At 38.4% G+C, this 22,445-nt stretch overlaps 1 protein-coding gene across 3 annotated transcripts in view; it reads right to left on the minus strand.

Moving 5' to 3' along the window:
* The window catches only part of LMBRD1 (LMBR1 domain containing 1), a 211,592-nt gene that overhangs the window by 48,350 nt on the left and 140,797 nt on the right, over positions 1-22,445 (minus strand). For all 3 annotated transcript variants that reach the window (XM_090034614.1, XM_090034620.1, XM_090034608.1), the window contains exons 10-13: positions 11,084-11,148; positions 9,191-9,293; positions 7,541-7,645; positions 4,418-4,567 (exon numbers count right to left, since the gene is read on the minus strand). In XM_090034614.1, coding sequence (XP_089890740.1) covers positions 4,418-4,567; positions 7,541-7,645; positions 9,191-9,293; positions 11,084-11,148 — 423 coding nt within the window. The remainder of the gene's footprint in view (positions 1-4,417; positions 4,568-7,540; positions 7,646-9,190; positions 9,294-11,083; positions 11,149-22,445) is intronic.

A 22,445-nucleotide genomic window follows, 5' to 3' on the forward strand; every position in this document is an offset into this window, starting at 1 on the left:
ACTTTTCCATAACTGGAATTACATACCCAAGGTAGAGAAGCTATTCACATATTTTAAATCCAATTTTTTATTTTTAAAAAATTTCTTCCGTCTATTTATGAGGCATTTAGAGAGCGTATTGCCTTTCTTGTCCTTGCTTTTTATTGTGAGGTTAAAATGAAAAAGGCGACAAAACAATTTGCCAGTTATATGCAAGTTGCCAAGGAAACTCATATAATGGAGAGAGACTGGAAGACAAGAGACATAATAAGACACCAAGAGGAGAAAGAATAAAGAGTATGAGTAGATAGAAACAAACTGTATAGAGCAGTGGTCAGCAAGACTTTTGGGCACAGTGCTAAAAACCACCCGCGACCTTCATTTTTAAGATATTAGCGTGCCAGGGGTGGATGGTAGGGGAGCCAAGAGGGGCCTGGTCCTTGTTGTGGCAGTGCATCCCCAGCCTCTTCCTTGCTGTCCACCCTGAGGCACATGCACCAAGCAAAATGCCTTTGAGTACCACACTCTGGCACTAGTGCTGGGGGTTGCCTACCCCAATAAAAGAGAAAGCATAACAGGAGTTTGTTTTGCTGCTTCATAATACAAAAATCAAATGTCAGTCAATGAGATAAAAAGTTAGCAAATTCAAAACTAATAAAAAGGAGCCATCCAGTAGCAATAGGCACTGGAATGCCTAGGCTCCACTTGTTCTTCTCTGCCTCTCTTCATGGCTGTTGTTAGGGAACTTTGAAAGGGGGTTTCCAATTCCAAACCCTGCTCATTTTGGAACAGGAAACTTTGAGCAGGGTGGCTTACAACCTAGAAGAGCACACTAGCTAGTAGCCCTTTGGGTATTCTGCAACCGTCCTCAAATCCTCTAATATATGCAAAGTGGAACAACTTCAAAACTCACAGAAAGTAGCATAATAAAATAAAAAAGTCAGCTTGGTTCTTCACACAGCCTCCTAAGACTGGAAATTGAAAATGAAACCTGGAGAAGTAGATTGCCAAAGAGAGAATGTGAATGCACAGTGTAGTCTTTGCATATTTCAGCTCCTGGGAGCTTGGCAAGCAGTTTTCTTCTCTCCAGACACTGGAGCCTTGCTAAGAACAATGAACAGCATACTAACCCCACAGCCCGTTTTTGAAGGCTAGACTCTTGGAACAAAAACAACACAAAAAACCAACAACAACAACAACCCCCACTCAAATCCAAAGTTGGTTAGGGAGAAGTTAGAGCTACAGAGTAGGTAGGTGTTGGGTTCATCCATCTCTCTAAGCAGTCTTCTCTGCAAAGCTCCATATCCACACCGCATATATAAAACCATCTTTCCCTACCAGGCTCAATTTACTGCTTTGTTTTTTACCTTATCTGCCACTGAACTTGCGTGTTCCCTCCCCAGTTTGCTGTGCACCACACGCAAAGGCTGCCGATGGCACATGACATCCATGCTACAGGTTTGCCACCCCTTGACTAAACCACCAAGTCATCTGGGGGTGGGGGGAGTTACATTCAACAGTATGCTTGGATTTGTTGTGCACTGCTTTAAGCAACGAAGCATGTACACAGAGTTTACATACCTACCATGCTCTAGTATCACAAAGCAACCAGAGTTAAATTAAAAAACAAATTAAAATATATGTGTATAATGAAAGATGTTCCATAAGCCCACATGGAGCTGCATGAACAGTATTACTATCCTTTAATTCCTGATTAATCAAGTCCTGCATCAGCTGCTCCACCATTTCATTTGGGAGTGCTTTCTGGCTGCCCGTCAGAAAATGGCAGCTCTTAGCTTTTACTTTTTCTCTTTTTTTGTTCTTCTTGAGTATAGAACAATAGAGCAATTCCTTGTTGCAAAGAACTCAGAAAGTTGAGAACAGATCAGAACATTTTTGAAAATTATAGATTCCCATCTGTAATCTCTAGGTTTATTTTGTGAATCATGTATAAGTGTTTGCATTCCTAATATTGGGTGGCACCCTCAAAAAGGACCTCCTGGCACCAGCACCGAAAATCACTACCATGGCATCTCAAATAACTTATCCACCCATTTATATTTTTACTGGATTCTTGGGGAGCTTATACCATGCATCTAATTTCTGGCCCCAGTTGCATATCTGTTTGATAAGACAGGTTTCTTTCTAATTATAACCAGGAAGTAATTTACATCCCTATATCCACAAAGATTCTTTGATCTGAAAATTAGTATAGTCTTTAATTTCTAATCAGATACTATTTTGACAGAAGACAATTTACTCTTAACACCTTCCTTCCTGTTGAAAGGGAAGCTAAGGGATCATTGCTCAAGAGGACAAATCTGGAGTCTAAAATTCATCTGATCACCTGGCAGGCTCATCTGCATAGCCATTACAGATATGAATTCTTAACATTTACCATTCCTAAGCCATCTAGGCTTTGCTCCATATAGGTACAAATCTTATCTATTACCCAAGTCTCAACTGTACTCTGAAAACAAAAACACATTCATATCAAATACTGTAATTAACACAAATTAAAAATAAAAGTTTAAAAGTCTCTAGAATCATCTATCCATAAAGGACTACACATGACTATACAGTAAATCTAAACAGTTTGCTATTAGTATTACCCTTCAACTACACATTACATCAGTAAATCCAGTTGAGGGAACCGTTTATGAATGATGTTCTTTGAACACCCCCACAATTCCTAATTTTGGGGTATAATGACACTGTCACCTTGTTAGTATTTTAGAAGTACTGGCATAACATGAGATTTTAGTCGTCTGAAGCTTCCCATTCTCAAATACTTCTTGGAGAAGACCTGGCCAAGTATGCTCCTTGGCCAGGCCTCTTAAGAAGTTCAATATCCTTTTGAGCTAGGGTTGGTCAGTCAGTCAATTGGCAACTAACTCCACTTAAAAAAAAAGGTCAAAATATTACATGAAGCCAAAAACGGTCTTATGTAGTTAGTGGCCTACCTTTTTATTGCATTGTTAGCAAATACAAGAGTGATGGTCCATGCCCCTCAGTTTTGCAAGACTTAGGACAAACACACTCTGTTTTGGAGTAGGCACCCCTTTAGCCTTCACTCCTCTGCCTCCCTCTCTCCCCCAGTTAAGCAAGATGGGGCTGTAGGAACAACTTCGTGCTGAGTGAAACAGAAAAAGCAGCAACACAGAAAAGCTTCTCCTGGCCACCTGCTATAAACTGCAGGTACTTCCAAATAGAAATAAAAATAATCAAGAATTGGTCTACTGTCTACTTAACATGCTGTATTTTAAAAACTGACTTAAGTCTTTTATAGCTGCTGCTTTCTATTTAATCTTTTTTTTTTTTAATTCTGTAACTGTTGAGGCTGGTGTTTTGGGATAAAAGCCAAAAGGAAAGAAGAACTTTCTGTTCAGTCTCGAGTATCATTCACATTTACCCAATATAGCTAGTTACAGAAATTAATTTCATTGTTTCATAATTACCACAAATATCTAGCCCACTGAAGATTAATTTCAAAAAACAAAAGTAAAGTCTTTTACTTTTGTAATATTTAATGCTCAAATTATTTTATCAAGTATTTTTTAACGAGTCAAATATTATTACTAACTGTTGGAGTGAATGTATTCCTATATGGTGAAAATATCTATTTCTGTCCTTTTCTCAAATACAGAAGAGAAATTTTTCCTTAGACTTCAGCCTTATCTGCACTGAAGAGTCTACCATTTCCACTTAGCAATAGACTACAATGCAGTTTGGATCTTTTTTGTTGCTTTTATTTTTAAGCATTTTTATTGTTTTTGACACAGTTTGGCAGCAGCTTTCTCCCTTGGTTGTGATACTGTGGCTTTGGGGCATCTTGTAGTGTCCTGTTATTCTGATCATTCTTTTACTTCCTCCTCCCAGTTAGTTTGGTTCTTCTTTATTTCCAGCTATGTGGAATTTTCTTTTTAAAAGCATCAATTACACTTCCAAACCAGAATAATCATTAATCATGACCATTTTAGTGATGAAGTGCATCCGCTGCTTATGAAAGCTTATGCTATGCACTTTTAAATTTAGTCTATAGAAAAAGGCAGAAGTGTACCTAGACTTCTGCCTGAACTCAGATCAACATAGCTAACTACCTCTCCACTTAGTGGCACCCAACATACCACTAATTTTTAATAGTCCTATTCCTGATTGCAATTTTGGCATCAGTTACAGCTCTTTGGCACTACTTTCTAGGTAACTACTGTTTATGCTAAAGAAAACCTGGAGACTAGTGTCACCAACTAGTTTTTCTGTCCTAAAATAAAAATGACCAGTATTTGGGAATTTAACCCTGCATTTTGTAGTAAGGGTACAGTCTTCAAAACAAAATACACACTTTATAACATTAAAAGTCCTCCTACAATCACACTCCATCAAAGCAATAAGACCTTGCCACATCCCTGCCCACACATTTTTATTAAAAGGACCTCACCTGTGCCAGGTACTTTTGACTTCCATACATTACATATTGAGGTGCAAGGCTGTAGATCATGTAGCTTGTGTGTAGAACAATCAGTAGAAGTATCATGCAGAGAAATAAGAGTGCCTGAGGTCGAGTTTTGCCTCGTCTAATCTTGTACAGCTAAAAGAAAACATACACTGAAACATGCGCAAAAATAAGTTCACCATTGCTTATGTAAACCGAGTTTTAGTTCAGTCCAAAGCAATTTTTTTGTTTTGTTTTTCTCCAAGTTGCATCCTATACATTTATGCTGGTAACGTACATATCCTAAAAACTGTTCTAAAAACGTGCATTCCCCTACACAGCTTTACATGCAACATCTTATTTAAAACATAAAACACTCTAAACGTAAATTTACACTAACTTTGAAAGTGATTAAACACTCAATTTGTTTTGAATTGATTGTATTTGAAATTTCCAACTCTTCTGCAGTTATTTTACTTAAGGTAACTGCTAAAGTTAAGCAAGTGTAAGTAAGTGAAGATGGTTTATGATTTACTGCAACTAAGTGAACCAGATCTTTTCCTTAATCTGACCCTGTTAAAGGACACTGGAAGAGTGCAGGAAATTTCCTGCTGATTCACTGCAGCAAGTACAGGTTGTTAAAACTTTCCAAGAGGGAAGGTGGTGACAGTAATGGTTTTCAGGATGGGGAAAACAAACAGGCAAGAAATGCAAGAAGATTCTGAAGGGAAAAACCTTAGATAGCCACACTTGAAAGGAAGTTAGGATGATGTTTATTTTATTTTCTACCAATAAAGCCAAGTCACATGGTGGGTAAGCATGTATTCTGAGGGCTTATGCCCTGCTCAAGACATGTTCCAGCATAATATGAACTTTAAAAACATACAAACAAAAAGAAATCCACCCACAAAATTCTAAATTCTACACACTATGTACATATTAAAATCAGTCCTGTTTTCAAATTTTTACAAAAGATTAATACAATTTAATTATGTTTACAACATCACTTTGCTCATGTAGTAGCCTCTCAAGATACTTTGGTGAAAGCTAAGAATCGCATCATCCTAATCAGGAAAGTAGGCAGTAGTAAATCCACTTTACAAGACAATGGTCAACAGGGTTATACAACATCAGTTAAAAAAACAAAACAAAACTAGGCTTAAGTGGCTGCCAGTAAAGTCTGTAAAAACCTTTAGCCATCCATTAAAAACACTGAGCAGATGCGCCTTGTAGTTTTTCCAGGCAACAATGCCACTTGGTGTTCAAGCAGAAGCATTGCACCCATGCTCTCACCCATATGCTGCTGCACCATTCCAGCCTGCCTGTAATACTGCTGGGTAACAGGTAGACTTCTGTTGCCAGGACAAGAGAATTGGGACCATAGGGAGTAAGGCTGGGAGATGAGGTACAGCATGGTACAGGGCCCTGGGGTAAGTGGGGGCAGCACAGTGTAAAAAAACAAAGCCCATCAAATGTAGTTAAGCAGGGTTGCCAATCCAAGAATAAATTTTTATTACAAGCAAACAAACACAGTCTTAAAGACGGTCAACTTTTTTTTTTTTAAAAACCATAGCTGACGTTAAACCCCTAAATTTAAACCCAACCTTTCTTTGCGGGTTAGCAGCAGGGCAGGGCAGGGCCTGGCAGAAAAGTTATATTCACATCATACAATTCAGCAACATGCATCAATAGAAAAAATATTCTTGGGTTGGCCACCCTGGTGGTTACATAACCTGGTCATTAAACTTAGAGTGGCTTTGGATTGCAACCATACTGCTCCAAATCCTATAACATGACAAAGTACAAAAGAACAAAGAAATTCCTATATTTTTTTTCCATCTACAGTAGAATTCCCTACAACATACTTAAGCTCTTTAGTTGAGGACTTAAAATTTCAGTTGATGGTTCTGATCATTGAGTAGGAGAACTTCCCCAAGCAAAAAGGTGCTTCCATATTGTACCCACCCAGGTCGCCAATTCATGGGAGTCTAGAAAATATCAAGTCCTGTGAATAGATCCCTGGTCTCAGATCCCCAACTTCAAAACTTGGCAAAAAAACTTCCTTGTTACAAATGACTACCACTTCCCACCACTTTCAGTGGGACCAAACTGTTCTCACGTAAAATGAATTCCATTACATTATATGAGGAAGTAAAAACGCCTGCAGTTAAGATAGATGCTTCTTGGACTTTATTATTAGCAAGCTTAAGAAGTCAAGGAGCAAGGGAAATACTGAGGGTCACATATCGTTTCACTTAAGTGAAAAGTCCACTTATGTGCCTACATATGATTCTACTCCACATTGCATTAACCGTTTTTCAGAAACTTGGGGAAAGTACATTCTTTTCTCCTGGCTGCTTTTTTGCAGCTCAGTCTTCAAGGTAAGATACAATATGTTACAACAATAGATGTATTCATGAATTTTAAAGGATCCAAGCAGGGTGGAATAGAAATCATACTAAAGGTGCCTTTCAGGAAAAAAATAAAAAATAAAAAAAATCTGGCATAGAAGACTAAAGAAGAGTGAGTGAACTAGTGAATGGCATGAAGAAGGAACAAAGAATAGCAAAACAGGGTGATAGGTATTAATCCATCTTTTACTTTACTGTAGAGGTTAGGAAATTACTAGACTTCCTATAAGTAGCCCACAAGGGAACAATGCATTTAAGATGAGCTTTGATTCAAGAAGAAAACTAAGTGGAGCAATGAAAAATGTAGAAAGAATATAAAATAAAATCCAGAAGAAGTCAAATTAAAAAAAAAAAAAATAGTAAATGTTAACATATTTGCATCTCAGAACCATACAATTAACAGGCTACTTGCACAAAGCTCCCAGTCTTTGCTAGAATTAACTTAGAATTATCTCAGATTTAAACCTGCATTTTAACTGAGCCATCAGCCCAAAGCCTAGTAGTTTGTATCATTTAATTGCTGAATTCCTTACTACTCTTCCTACTAAAATTCATTGAAAGAGCTGTTTACCCAGAATGCTCGCTTTGCACCATTTCCATTTTTGCACGTTTTACAGAAAAAAGGGATTTGGAGTTCAAACACACATTCTATTACATTCTCGTTACACAAATTTAGAATAAATATTAAACAAGATCCAAATAAATAAGCAATATTTACCCTTATCCAAAAGAACCATATGCCCATGTTTCGAATGCCTGCCATTGAAGTGAAGATAAAATACATAACGATAGTTGTAATGAGGATATAATCAAGTGGAAAAACCTAAGAGACATGAACAGTAACATATAAAAACTGAAAAAAAAAGAGGGCATTAAAAACATGTTACTAAACTTGAACACCAAAACAAGAATAATCATCTCATTTTAAATAAACATTTAAAATATCCTCATGTTGCATAATAGAAGTACAAACTCCATCCCGTACATTCACACTGTAGGCAACATAGTGAGGAAGGGAAATAATTTATTAGTGTAAAAACCAAAAGCCCCCCCAATTAACTTCACCTGCATCAAGTGTGGTCAGTCACGTTGAAGAAACTGACCAACTTAGTTAGTTTTTCTATGGTTCACCTGTATTTGAAATTGTAAGTATTATCTATGTTTGAAACTAAAAAAAAAAAAAAAAAAGCATGTATATAAGTTTTGCAAGCTTGGATCTCTTCAATTCCACTCTTTAGGGACTTACAGGAACATCTAGTGTTAAATTTCAGAGGTTTAATGTATTTAAAAATTTTACAAAGAGGCAACATTTTTGTTTGCAGGAAAAACAAACATCCATCACTTCCATGGGCACTTTTACAAGCTACTGTAGATAACATTGCAGTAAGTAATCTTGGGAGCCTGAATTGTATTGATTAATTAAGAGTCAATAAATATAAGTTATTCGTAAAGCATTATATTGCCAAGTCACTTAATGTCAGCTTGACATGATCCGTTACCCTCACTAGCTCTTAGCACACTACTCTAGATACATTACTTAGTTCTTCACATCCTCTTGATACAGTACAAATCTCATCACTAAGGCTTCTCAAAGTTTCTCCTTGTCCTGGCTCCCTCCCTCTCCCCATACACACATCAATACCTTTGTTCACATCCTTTTGCCCTAATTACAATATCTACAGCTCTTGTTTCTATTCTTATGCTTTCAAAATCTCTTGCATCTACTCTCATAAGTTTAAGATGTTTAGCACAAACTAGTCTTAAAAAGGTAAAAATCTGACAATGTATTGAATTAAAGGAAGTTCTTCTGAAAGCAAAACAACTCCTTATTAGATAAGCATTTATAAAATTGTACACTTTTTTTTGTTTGTCCTGTAGGCTTTAACAGAGGCAAATAAGATTGTTTGCTGTTTAGCTGAACTGTATATGGTAGTGGAGGACTTGATAGCTTTCCTCATCTTTTAAACAATCATTTTAAGTTGGGCAACATTTGCCATGTCTCTACAAACTTGTTTTTTTTTTAAAAAATGGCAATACAAAGGTTACTGATTGGTCATATGTTACTATGACAAGCAACTTTTTTTCACATTAATGCAAGATCTTTATGATTGCCAGCATAACTGCAAGAACCAAGGAAGAAGGGGACCCAGAATGCAACAGTGCTGATTAGAAAAAATAAATTTGGCTTCCCCTTCCATCCCCCTCCTACCTGCAAAAGAAAAAAAAGTTACTGAAGTTACTGCAGATATAAAAGATTTTGAATAAGTTTGGTCCATTATAATTTACCTTTTGGAAGTTTTCTTGAACAAAACATACTATTTCAGTAAAAACAGAACATAACATATATCAATCAAAATTTGTTACTTACTGTTTGTAAAATGGGTAAGAGCATATTCAATGGATTGGTCAGATTAGTTCCTAAAATTATAAATCCAGAATCGAAGCCAGCTGAATGAAGAGCTTTGTCCAAGCTGTAGTAATTAGGAAAAACTGGTTAAATATTTACGTCTTTGCTCCTGGTAACACATTTTCAAGTTCATTTAAAGAGATCTTAGATTAAGACAAGGATTTTTTTTGGATATACAGTTGGTATAATCAAACTATACAACTGCACCAAAATATTAAAAAAGATCGCTAAAAATGCTCATCTGTTGTATATTTCCTAGACAATACCACCTACAAACAGCATCAATTGTACTGTCATATTAAGAATCATTTTTGTTATGATTAAAAATTGTAACTGAAAGAATGTATTTATTTTCCCATTTGTACACTGAATTTTTACACCATCCCCTATATTAAACAGGGAAAGTTTGGGCTGTAAACACACATACAAGTCAGACGATTCCTGTTCAATCTATGGCACTGCTATGCATCTGTATAAAATGCATCATTTAGGCCACAAACAGGTGTTCATTTCTAGTGCTGAACATGTTTCAGAAATGACCACTGGTAGAGAGGGAGTATACAAGTTTAACCTGCAGCTACCCTTTCTTCCCTGTTCTCTAGGCAAGTAGGGTGACCCCATTCTGGGGAAGGCACGAGGAGTAGTGATTGTTCTACTACTAGTTCTATACTCCTTAGGGACCAAAAGAAATAGGGAAAGACCACAACTTCCACGGACTGCGGTGTCTCTGGTCTGAGGAACAGGTGAGAAGCAGTCTCTTTAGCTCTGCTCTCAGCCTCCAAGAGCAGACAGAAGGGAATAGGAGGGCAACCCCAGACCTACCTCTCCCCCTACTACCCAGCCCATTCTGTAAGCTGGACAGTGCCTGGGTTTGGGAACAGGCAGAGAGCAGTAAGATGAGGCCCCCAGTCTGCTTCCTAAACCAGGAATTGCCAGATCACTCTAGGAGACTCGTTACACATTCCCCAGACCACAGTTCCCCAGTTTGGGATATGACAGGTTGGGGGGGGGGGGGGAAGAGAAGAGTGAGAGCAGGAGAGGGGACAGGCTTGCCCTACTACACACTAGTGACCTCCCAGAGCACACCATGGAGAAATGTGCAAGAGGTTTTTCCTTGTATGAATTTCTCACCAGGGGAGATCTTCCAGGTTGAGACAAGGAACATGTTTCCCCCAGGAGAAACTGAATGAAAGTTTATATGCTTCTAGGTTCTACTGAGTACACAACAACTGTTCTGGTAGAAAGACAACACTTGTACATGGCCTTAGTTTCCTCTACCTAGTTTTCTGGGTCAGGAGAGAAAAAGTACTAAAAAAAGGAAGGAGATACAAAAGTCTGAGAGGCTCTCACAAATGAGTACCATATCTGAAAACTATCTAGACTTCCCTTTTTCACTGAGTGGGAAGTAGTACATTCAACTTGAAGTGATTTATCTTAAACGTGCAAAAAGTAAAAAAATTAACCATAAAATAATGAGCTTAAAGTACTGATTTCCTGGCCACGTAAACAGATGCATGCTTCAAGTTAGTATTAAAGCACATGCATAACTCCTTTGTTAAATTAAATACAGTCAGATAGTAACCTTTATTTAGATCCAAAATCTATTGAGTTCTCCCTTCAAACTGAATTTAGAAGTAGTTTATTAAAAGTAAAGCATTGTGGCTAATTAAAAAGGAATATGGCAAGTTTGCTTTTCCAAGAGAAAAGAAAATATACTACCACAGAATGCTTCTACAGTAAATCAGGTAACTCTTAAAAGCAAGCAGGTTCCACTAATGTATTTCATCTTAAAGCATGTATAAACTACATGATTTGTATAACTGATTTGCACAACAGGTATTACAATGTACTTACTTTGACAAGAAGAGAGAAATTGTGAACAATAGTGCCACAATAACAAAAAATACTCCCCACACGATCTAAAACAAAAAGACACATTATTATCCAACTTAAAATGGTTTTTGACATTGCTATTAGACTTTACACAATACATTTTGTGTGTTAAATCAATCAAGGATTATTTGCGTGCTGTAATGCTTCATCAAAATAAGATTGCTTGGTGATTATTTCCTTTTTGAAAAATAGTTGGAAAGATTATTCTTAGCCTGATGAAGGGTATTTATACCTGAAAGGTTGCCAAGAAGAATTTTTCCAACTATTTGAGTTGGTCTAATAAAATATATCAGATTTACCCAAAGAACCTTGTCTGCTTATATCCTTAAACCAATACACCTACACCCCTGTAAATATGTTAACTATTATTTATCTGGCTCTCTAGTCTGTTGGAACAGCAAAGATTTCCTTCCTCAAAGCTTTGGGACCATATAAGAGAAGGCTCTGATAAACCATCAAGGGAGTAAGAGCTCTACTTAACATAAGGGTCTAAAATATTCACTGGTGATTGCCTTAGTTCCCGGAGCTATGACCAGTAAGAACTGAAACATTGTAATATTGATCAAATATCCATTCTGTACACCTTCATTAAAAGAAACTTCCGTCTATGAGAATACTTCCAGTTCCGCTTCCAAACAAGATACAGTATTTCAAAGGCCATATTTAACCTGACAGCCAAGTAAATATAATTTTTTCAGAACTATACAGCCTGGCTCAGATTTAAGCCATCTGAGGAAGGAAAATAATCTTTATAGCAAGGTACTCCTGAGAACAGACTGGCCCAGGGGGTGGGGGGAGAAAAAATAAATAAATAAATAAAATGCACAACAACATCAAAAAAAAGACTGTTTGGCATTGTAAGATTTTTTTTTTTTTTTTAAAAATTTCTGAATTGTAACAGCCTATAAAAAAAAGATTTAGTCAGTTGTTTTCTTACCCTATAAGTTTTCAAAAAAACCTACTTGAACTATAAAGATCATAGACCCACATCTGCTTGCATCAAAGTGCCATCGCGAGCCTATTAAAAATTCTTAAAAGAACTAAGAATGTGCATGTGGGAGACAAATATACCTTTGACTTTTTCCACTAACTTTGCAACTGCAACAAAGCAATTATTTAAAGAAACAGAACAGGCCTCCTTACAAGTATCATTATAGGACTTCAATACATTCCATATTATATTCGATTAGAGTCTAGAAGAGGTAGTTAATTACCTCTAATAACTAGCTTTTACAGATTTGATCCCCCTTCCTTGTACACAAATATTGACAGGTCACTTTCTGTACCTTTGTATGAAGAAGAGTGGTTCAGAGTTGTATTATAGCAAGGATTATTAAAAAAAGGGTGGGTACAGGGGGTGGTGCCAGGTGGAAGGGTAGAAAGGAAATACCCTAGATACTTGAATAAGATGACCCTGAATATAAAAAGACAATGCCCCCCCACTAACTGAATCTTTATATGGAAGACTTAAAAAATGGATCATACATTATCCAGTTATACAGTCTAATTTTGGAAGCTTTGCCTTGAATTTGTCCCTCTCCCACTACTACAGTAGGGAAAATAAGTATGAGGGGTCAGCTAGCCCCCTTGCTGTCCTATTCCCCCCCCCCACCTTCTACCTGATGCCTCTGCCCCTCCCTCCAGTCAGATCCAGCTCTCCCTGAGCACATGGAAGTGAGAAACAAGTTCGAAAAATGCTGACCTTGAAATAAAACATAGCTGTTGCAATTTACATATAGTACCCATAGAATTAGTTCATCCAGAATTGATGTTGAGGGACTTTCCCCCCCCCCCCGCCCAATGCTGACTGGGGTGGGGGGGAAGAATTTATCTTGTATTCAAGTGAATATAGTAAGGGGGCCTCCATTGTCCATTAGAGATAATTATTTCAGACTGGATAACCCAACTCCATTCTGAAAGAATATACATAATTTACTCTTAAGAGCCACTGAAGACACAGATTTCATAATTGTTTTAAAATAGCCTATTACAACACTTCAATAGTTATATTTAGAAAGAATTTCCTAACCAAGATCTCACTTGCTATAAATCAAGTAAATTATTTTAGCTTCAATTTAGAACAAAACAAGGAAAACTACTATCTATTTAAAAATCCTTCCATAATAAAATACTAGTTGTTACCCCTGAGTGTTCTCTCTTTCTAGACTATACAAACTCACATCTTTTACCCGTCTTCTTTTTGAGAATAGACTGACTGGCCTAATTCCATTTTCCTCCACCTTTTAATACATTTGTACTACATTTGCCTTTTCTCTAGAATTTTGGATTTCATCCATCTCATCCAAGATGTCACATAAGTCACTAATGGCTCAAACTGCTCTTACTAGTTCCTTTAGTACTCTGTGATAATATCAGGTTCTGCTTTAAAAAAAAGGAAGTTTTTTTTTTTAGCTTAATTCTCCCCATCTTCTGCCCTAAATTTCAGAAACCAGAACAATTTCAAAGCAATTAGAAATCAATTCAGTTTTACATGCTTCCTAACCAGCCGATTAACTGAAAAGTAACAGGAACAGCAATTATATAACAATTAAAATGAAGTTTTGAAGGATCAGATAACCTTTATGCAAAAGCACTGTTTAAAAAGGTCGATGAACCACTGATGTTAAATTGGGAACACTAGGAAGGTTTAGTAGTCTGGGAAAACCTCTTGTGCCCGGTAATTTCAATACCTTTAATAGATTTAAAGTATTTAAATAGCCTTTAACCTCACAGGCTATGGGTACTAGTCCCTCCTCACCCCTGCCCTTCCCCTCCTCCTTACCTCTCCCTCCTGCCTGCCCATTCCTGAAGCACTGTGCCACTTCCCTTCCTTGCCAAACTGTGCCCTGCACTAAGTGTTAACTGGTAATGCATAGCAGATATAAATATACTTATTGTTTAAACATTTAACATCCCCAATTGCAAGTTTGGCTAACATTGTTATTTTGTAATCCAATATTTTAGTCCAATGCCATGTGAACTAAAATAAGAAACTACCTCCACAGGTTCGTTTCATTGTGATCCTCCCTAATGTCAGCTGAGGCCCTGACAACAGAAGTTCTGCCTATGCCCCAGGTTTAGTTAGTGAAAATACATGGAAGATTGTTTTCAGTCATTGTTTCTCAGCTTTGAAACCCCCTTCCCCTTGAAGTCTCTTGGAGACTAAACCTGGCTCTTTCAGAAGTGCTGTAAGACCTTTCTATTTGGGCAAGCTTTTAGCAAGTGGGTTTTGTTAAGTTTTGGGATATTGTTTAAAGAGTTGTTTTATTACATAGCATATTTTAATATTTTTACAATGCATCTTGTTTTTACTGTAAGCCACATGACACTTTGAGAGTGTGGTATAAGTCAAGTATGCAATAAAAGTGTACTGATAAAATAATTAGACCTATACTAAATCACTGCAGCCAACACCAAATTTAAATTAACTGACAGCTTGCAAACAGCATTTGTAAATAAAGAGAGTTCTAACTCCAGGAATCAGCAATATTTTGAAGCAAAACAATGCTGCAATGGAGCTTAGCTCTGGGTGGTACGAGGCAGAGCTGGCAACATTTTGGGCCAAGGATTGCTGTAATGAAGCTTAACTCCAGGTGCTAGTGATTTCCAAAGTGGTTCTCACCACCGCAAATCACAGTTCCTACTCACACCTCCCATACAACTACTTCTCTCCACTGCTTGGCAACCTTGCGATGAAGCCTCTACTACCAAAACACCCAGCTTCCCTGGATCTACAGGCCCAACTTAGCACCCAGGCCATAACTCCTGCCCTACAGAAATGCTTCTAGTTATTTATTTTATTTAGCAAATAAAAATCCAAAGCCAAGCACTACCTTCTAGCGAGATTCCCACAAGGACATTTTTTGGCCTGACACTGGGGGATTAGGAGGGAGGGGAGGAAGGCAGGGAGCATTATTTGTTTTCTTTTATAGATCATCTTGAGGAAATATGCAGTTAACTACTTGGTAAGACTAAACAATAATAAGGACAGGCTCTCTTTCTGCATGTGTTCATAAGAACCCATTTTACATTTTAAAGAGTGTGACCAAATGCAAGTTTGCATATTTAGGAACACACTGTATATCAGGCTCAATGTTATCTTGAGATGCAGCCTTTTCGATCCATCTATGGACATCCAAATCTTCCAATTATTCTTCATATTATTTCAATTGCTGCATCATTCTTTTTTGTGTCCTTTTTAAATGTAGGGTTACCCTGTTAATATTCATCCAGAATACCTTTCTCACCACTTTCGCCTTTTTTAAAATCATAAAAAACAATTGGTTTTCAATTTCAAAAATCCATGCGCTCTTTTCACTATCTACTAGAAAACTATATCAAAAGTAGAACTTTGACCACAGATCAGTGATGCAAAACTTCCCTAGCCACTCGTTTAATTTTTGAACAGGCACCTTCAGACTTTTTCCTATACTGCCTGTATACATTTGTCAATCTGTTAATTCTTCATACAAAAATTTCTCCCGCCACCCCCTCCTCTCCCTGCCAAAACAGACACCCTATTACTGGCCTATTTTGCCATGATGCCTACAAAAAAACTTGAATACTAGGAACTGATGTTTTGAGAGAGAGTCTACCATGTATGGGTTTCCCTTGATTTATGTGGGTTCTTTATATGCAAATTTCCTCTTATGGAAATCAGCATAAATGCCCTCTTCCCAAGCCAAGCATGGACTGGGGTGAGTGCAGACAAGCAGAGCCCTGGGTGGTACAGGGCACAGCACTCACTTCAGCCCATGCTGGAGCAGTCCCAGGAGCAGCCAACACCAGCTGCCTGCACCAGGGCACAGCTCAACCCAGGTACAGAGTTGAGTGGGGACAGGTAGAGCACAGCACCACCCAGCAGCTTCAGGCAGCTGGTGCCAGTCACTCCCAGGGCTGCTACAGCCAAAGCTGGGGTGAATGCTGCTCTGCTCCCTTTGTTTTGCTGCTTTGTGCAGCCCTGGGAGCAGCACCCTCCCCCAGCCCCTTCCCTAGTCCCAGCCTCACTGCCATTGGAACCTATCCCTATTTGTTACATTGTAAAGTAGGTTTGCTTTATGTGAATTTGATTTGTGCGCCATTCTCCAGGAACATGTACTGCATAGAGGGAAACCTGTATAATCTTTTGCCCCATTATACTTGGATTAAGTTTTCCTTGGAGCATGACCTAATACAGTAAGATCTCAGTCCATGACAAACAGGTGTGCTACAATACCAGAAACCTGATAAACGTCTCAAAATGGAATGCCCATTCATGTTGTACTTTGGCGACACAATGATCTAAAAGAAAAGCCATTACATGTTCATACCTCATGGATAGAAGTCACCACATGGCTTTGTTAGAAATGGAATATTGTTAGAAATGCGCAGCTTGCATCTTGCACCTGATAAGAAAGAAATACTGCCCAAGGCTCCTTTCTCCCCCTCACCCGCCTTAACCTCTCTCATGCTGATTGCAGAAGCTGGAATTCAAACTGACTGTGGCCTTGGGGTATGAACTCTTGGCGAACTGTTGTAGTTTCTGGGCATGCTTAATGAGCTGATGCATATTTACCTCTCCGCCCTGCATACTTAAGTAGCTAATTATACTATACATGCGATGTATGTAATGATGCAACTACATGTATGCTTGTATGAAACGGAAGTAGCTGTAAGAGTTCTGGTGTCTGCACACGTGCTCAGGAGAGAGAAGATAAATTCCGCTTGCAAACACAATTAGTTTGTCAGAAGCTGATTTGGGCATCAATGCCCCACTCTGACCTTGTCTGCAAACAAATACATCCTTTTGTACCGGCTGATGTTTGTGTGTCTGTGATTTTTGCGGGCCTCCAAAGAAACGAACCGCTTTTTGCAACAGCTTTGTAGATTAATGTAATGAAACTGCTGCTATTTCATCAAGTTTGAAGTTTAGCAAAGTAAGAAATATATTTGGAAGGGCTAAGATCTTTATTAAAAACCATCAACTGTCAACGTATTTAGAAGTACAGAGCTATTAGGCTGCTCATTAAGTTCTAAAAGAAACTTCAGTTAGTTGATATGAAGAAAAAAAGTTTCAAAAATTCACGGGATACTAGATTAAGTAAGGAAGCATTGATCTTCCTAAAAAAGTCCTAAAAATATGCTGATGTCAAATGTGTTAAAATTACTTATGTGCTACATTCTCACAGTGAAATGTTAAGTGGACAAGTAATGTACTAACAAGGGAAGGTCACAGAGGACTAAATACCTTAAAAACAAGGACAAAGTAAATATTTCTCACCAGATTATGTTCTCCACGTTAAAATCTCCACATGGATATTTAAAACTCTAAAACAAATTTCATGTAGCTGACACATAACGGTAGTCTTAAAAATAACAGATAAAAATCCATTCTCCCCACCCCCACCACACAGCAAAAATGTTAAGCCCAATAAGAGCTTCAAGAAACTCATAATAGTAGGTCATTTTACTGCTCCAATTGGAAATTAATCTTTACTACCTATATGGTCAGATGTGTACACAATACCAGCAAACAGTTCAAGGGTAAAAATATTCAGGAGAATCCAATTAAGCTTCTAGATCCATCATATGCTTCCTTTGTAACAATGAATGCAATTCCTCTGCAACCTACTCACAATTCATAAAAGATAGAACTAGCACTTCTAAGAACTTTTTTTTGTCCAATACATAAAACGGAAGTGGTCTAAGATAGAACAGTCCCCAACACAAGATGTACACTGAAGCAAAAAAAGTTCTTGGGGCAGAAATCTACACCTTTCCTTCACTGGAAGGCCACTAAAAGCTTACCTAATTGCACAGTCTAACAAAATAACTGTAGAGGGCATGACAGGCAGAGTCACATTTCTTTAATAGCTAATGCTACTTTCTCAGTGTTTTTTCTAGCTCTTTCCTCAAGTGCCATTTTGTTTGACATTAGTCAAGCATAATACTCCTATGATTTAAAAGCTACCTCAAAGCAAAATTCTTTACAATCATCTCTTTTTTGGACTCTTTCTAGCCATAGCTGCTCAGTAACCCCTGTGAAACTGTACGCACAGGATATACTGGTATTGGACTATTTTGGGATAAGTATTCCTATTCCCTCCTCCTCGAAGAGAATCAGAAAGGTCTTGCACTCTTACTCGACGGCTTAAAATTCCCATCTTGTAACCCAGGACTAGTGTAGACAACCTACTCTGGCAACAGACTAGACCTCATTTCAGACCCCATTTATTTTAGTCAATAAGCCAGAAAATAGTTGCTGAGTAGGAGAGTGCTCTCTCTTTACTACAGCAGCTGAGCTTGCACTTCAGCTGTGCAGAGCATTTCCCATGGGGGTTACCAAACCTGAACTCACAATAATTCAAAAAAGGGAGGGGGAGGAAAGATAGCAGCAAGAAAAGTGGAAGGAAAGGTACCGATTTCAACTTGTTCCACAGGTAGAGCTGTAAAACGCTTTAAGATGAGTTATACTGCTGTTTACTTTATGCCCCAAGACAAATCAAAAGGAAATACATAATAAGCCATATTCTCCACTATCTGACACAATGGATGAGGAGCTACCAAGAAATAGGTGGGATTCTCTGATGCACTACTACCACAGCTATACCAACTTACAATGCTGGCACAAAGTGCTTAACACCTTCTTTCCACTCTATCCATGCCAGAGTTAAAGGTAAAACAGCAAACAACATAGCACATTGGTCTATTAGGTCTGCCAGCTCTCTACCAGTCATGGGTCCTCTTTCCCAAAGTAAGTCCTCCACTAGCCAGTTCTCAGTGAATACATGCATGAGGTGATCCTCCCCCTCTATGCAGCACTGGTCAGGCCGCAGCTGGAGTATTGCATCCAGTTCTGGGCACCACACTTCAAGAGGGATCTGGACAACATGGAGAGGGTCCAGAGGAGGGCCACTCGCATGATCAGGGGACAATGGGGCAGGCCCTATGAGGAGAGGCTATGGGACCTGAACCTGTTCAGCCTCCACAAGAGAAGGCTGAGGGGGGATCTTGTGGCCTGTTATAAACTCGTCAGGGGGGGATCAGCAGGCATTGGGGGAGTCACTGTTCCCCCGCGCACCGCCAGGAGTGACCAGGAATAACAGGTCACAAAGCTGGCAGAGGGTAGGTTTAGGTCAGACATCAGGAAGCGCTACTTCACGGTCAGGGCAGCTAGGGTCTGGAACCAGCTTCCAAGAGAAGTGGTGCAGGCTCCTACCCTGGGGGTGTTTAAGAGGAGGTTAGATGAACATCTTGCTGGGGTCATTTGACCCCAGTACTCTTTCCTGCCATGGCAGGGGGTCGGACTAGATGATCTGCTCAGGTCCCTTCCGACCCTAGAAACTATATTTTACTCTTTGTATAGTGGTGCAAACTGGACAATTATGCCCAGAACCTCTAAATGCAAAATTAGACTAAAATATTCATTTTCAAATAGAAAAGGCTTAGTTATCCAGAAACTTTGACATGGAAAAGTTGTTACACTAAAATAGAATAGGAACTCTAAAGAAAGAAAAATCAGGAGTTACATGACAGCAAGCAATGACAGATTATGCCAACAGTTTCTGCCAAAAAAGCCAGTTGGACCTAATCAATATGTAGGAATAACAGTATTAAGATGTGCTAGGATAGATGCAATTCCCTGCTATTACCAAAAAACCTAATCAAATACCAAATCTTGATTAATGGTTGTTTATACTCACTACTACTACAGGTAGAATCTCACTCTGCATATCAAGAAGCCTTCTAATTTCCAACTTTAAAATTTACTCATGGCCATTTTATACCCATTTATTCTTTTGCCAAAGCAGTCCTTTAGCCTAAATGCCCTTCTTCCTGCCTTGGATTTACTCCCAATATGTTTATAGACTGCAAATATAGACCCTTCTGCCTTTTCTTTACTAATATAAAGAAACCAAGCTAATTTAGTTTCCACATAAAAGAAACTCTATCCTTTCAGTTAGCCCACTGGCCTCTCTAAAGTTCTCAAGCTTAATTTAAAATACCAAGCAGATGACCATAATCATATACTGATGTTAATGAAATGGAGTACTGTGTGGTAGTTTCTAAACCTATATTCTGATTCTTAACAGCTATTCCACTATTCATGTGCATAAACAGAGCTTGACCTCAGTATCTTCTAACTTCAGTTCCATCCTTGCTGCACAGCAGCATGATTTTTCATTCTTTTATACATGGCTTAAAAGGCTTTTACCAGTTTTAGACCTTGCAAAGGAAAATCATCTTTGCTTTTTACAATACACACTAACCTTACATTTTCCAACCTCCAAGAGACTTCATTTCCTTATCTTTTCCCCCTTTTTGCAAACTTCTTGCTCTCATCTTTTTAAGTTATCCCTACAAATTCTTCCTTCTTTCCCCACAAGTTACCACATAGTAAGTTATGTTCCATCTGCAATTTAGCTCAATGGATAGAAATGATTACTTCCTCTATATTAAAGTACTGGTTCATCAAGTTTTAGTCAGTTTGGATCAAGATCTAGATGTGTACAAGGGTTTTTTTTGCCCCACTCCTTCCCACAACTAACAAGGTCCATTAGGGACATGCACACAACTTCTGTTGGCTCCAACACAAGGACATGCAAAATGGGGATCAATGAAACCCACCAATTTCTTCTTTATACTCCCTTACAATCCAAAACTAGTATTAGGCTTAGTTAAATATTTAAAAATATGAGAAATGATTTTTTGTCCTAGGATCCACAGCAACTACAACACAAGAGTATAGGTTATCATCTATTCTTTCAACAATAAATTCATTAAAAAGGAACCTAATGTATAGGGACTGGCAAGCAGTACCTTCCCTAAACGTAAAGTTTTTCAGCTATAAAGGTATATTGATGGAACGAACACTAAGCTAATTTCACCATAAATAACATGTCACCTTCTCAGTCAGGTAAAAAGAATCATAAAAATAGTAAAATAAACTACAAAGATATTCCACATTAAATGTGGAACATGTCTGTCTCTGGTTTGCAGCACACTGTGAAGTGAACCTGTGGAATGCTCCATCATCCCAATACTGACTGTCTGCCTTGTCAATATGGTTTAGTTTTCTTTTGAGAACAATTGTCAAACAGGGAATTACCATATTTATTCAATTTTAAGATGACATTGGATACAAGACTACCTCCAATAATTAGATTCTATATATGGAATATTTATAAACTGGTTATCATTTATAGGTATAAAATATAGTTATAGGAGGCTTGCCTTATTTTTGTCCCCCTCCCACTGCTACAGTATGGGAAATAAAATGGGGGGGGGGGAAATCAGATAGCCCCCTTGCCCTCTGCTCCCCTGGGTTTCATGGGTCTGGGATCCTGCAAAAATGTATATGTGGGTTGTTTCCATTACTGAGCACATGTTGCTTTTGGCAGCAGTTTAAGTGCAACAGATAAATGTATTTAATCATGTTTCTCTGTATGTGAATATAAAAAGACAGGGGGCTCACCCATACTCCCATGCTGACTGGGAAAAAAAAACCTGGTCTGGTATTCAAGTAAATATAGTAATCTCATTGTATTACATCAAAACAGGATCTAGGCAAATACTGTTTTGGAAAGCAATTTAAACCAGTGCCACTATGTCATTAAAAAAAAAATAAAGACCATGCCAAATGGGAGCAGCAAGGGGAAGGAGCAGCCAGTGGTTTCTTGGTAAAATGCTGAAAACTATTGGCTGTAGTTAGAATAGCTCCATTTCCAAGTTTCACAATGGATGTTTCCAGGTCCTTAGATAAAGGCTAGAAACTACATAGCTAAGCTAATGGCAGATCACACAGATGTTCTTCTCCCTTGCAATTTTATGGTAGTAAACAGAATTGGCTGGAAAATAATTAGAAACATATGCTAGAGGGGTGATTGGCTGGCACATTACAAACTTAAGCAGTTACAAGCAGCTATAGAACAGCTTTTTATAGAGCAGTGGTCACCAACCAGTGGATCTCGGAGCTTCTTGTGGTAGAGTCCAAGAGGCTCTCAGATCTATCCGAGGCTCAGATGAGGGGAGCGAGTTCCTGAGTGCATGCACACGTCCACCCCAACCCAGCAGGTCATTCTGTGCGGTAGAGAAACAGTGGGGGCTAGATTGAGGGCCCCATGGTGAGGGACAGTGCTGCAGAAGCCAGAAGCAAGTTGAGTGGGGCCCCTGGCTGGGTGGGGGAATAATTTTTTTCTCCATCTGCACCCACCCCTTTCCCCTCCCCACAGACTTAGCTGCTGGGGAAGGGGGTGGCACACAGTAGATCTTTGGTTACTTTTAAAATGCCAAAAGGTGATCCGCTACTTAAAACGGTTGGAAAATCACTGCTATAGAGCAACTA

Source organism: Crocodylus siamensis, chromosome 1, assembly GCF_052110815.1.
Source record: "Crocodylus siamensis isolate JL-2025a chromosome 1, ASM5211081v1, whole genome shotgun sequence".
Taxonomy (NCBI): Eukaryota; Metazoa; Chordata; order Crocodylia; family Crocodylidae; genus Crocodylus; species Crocodylus siamensis.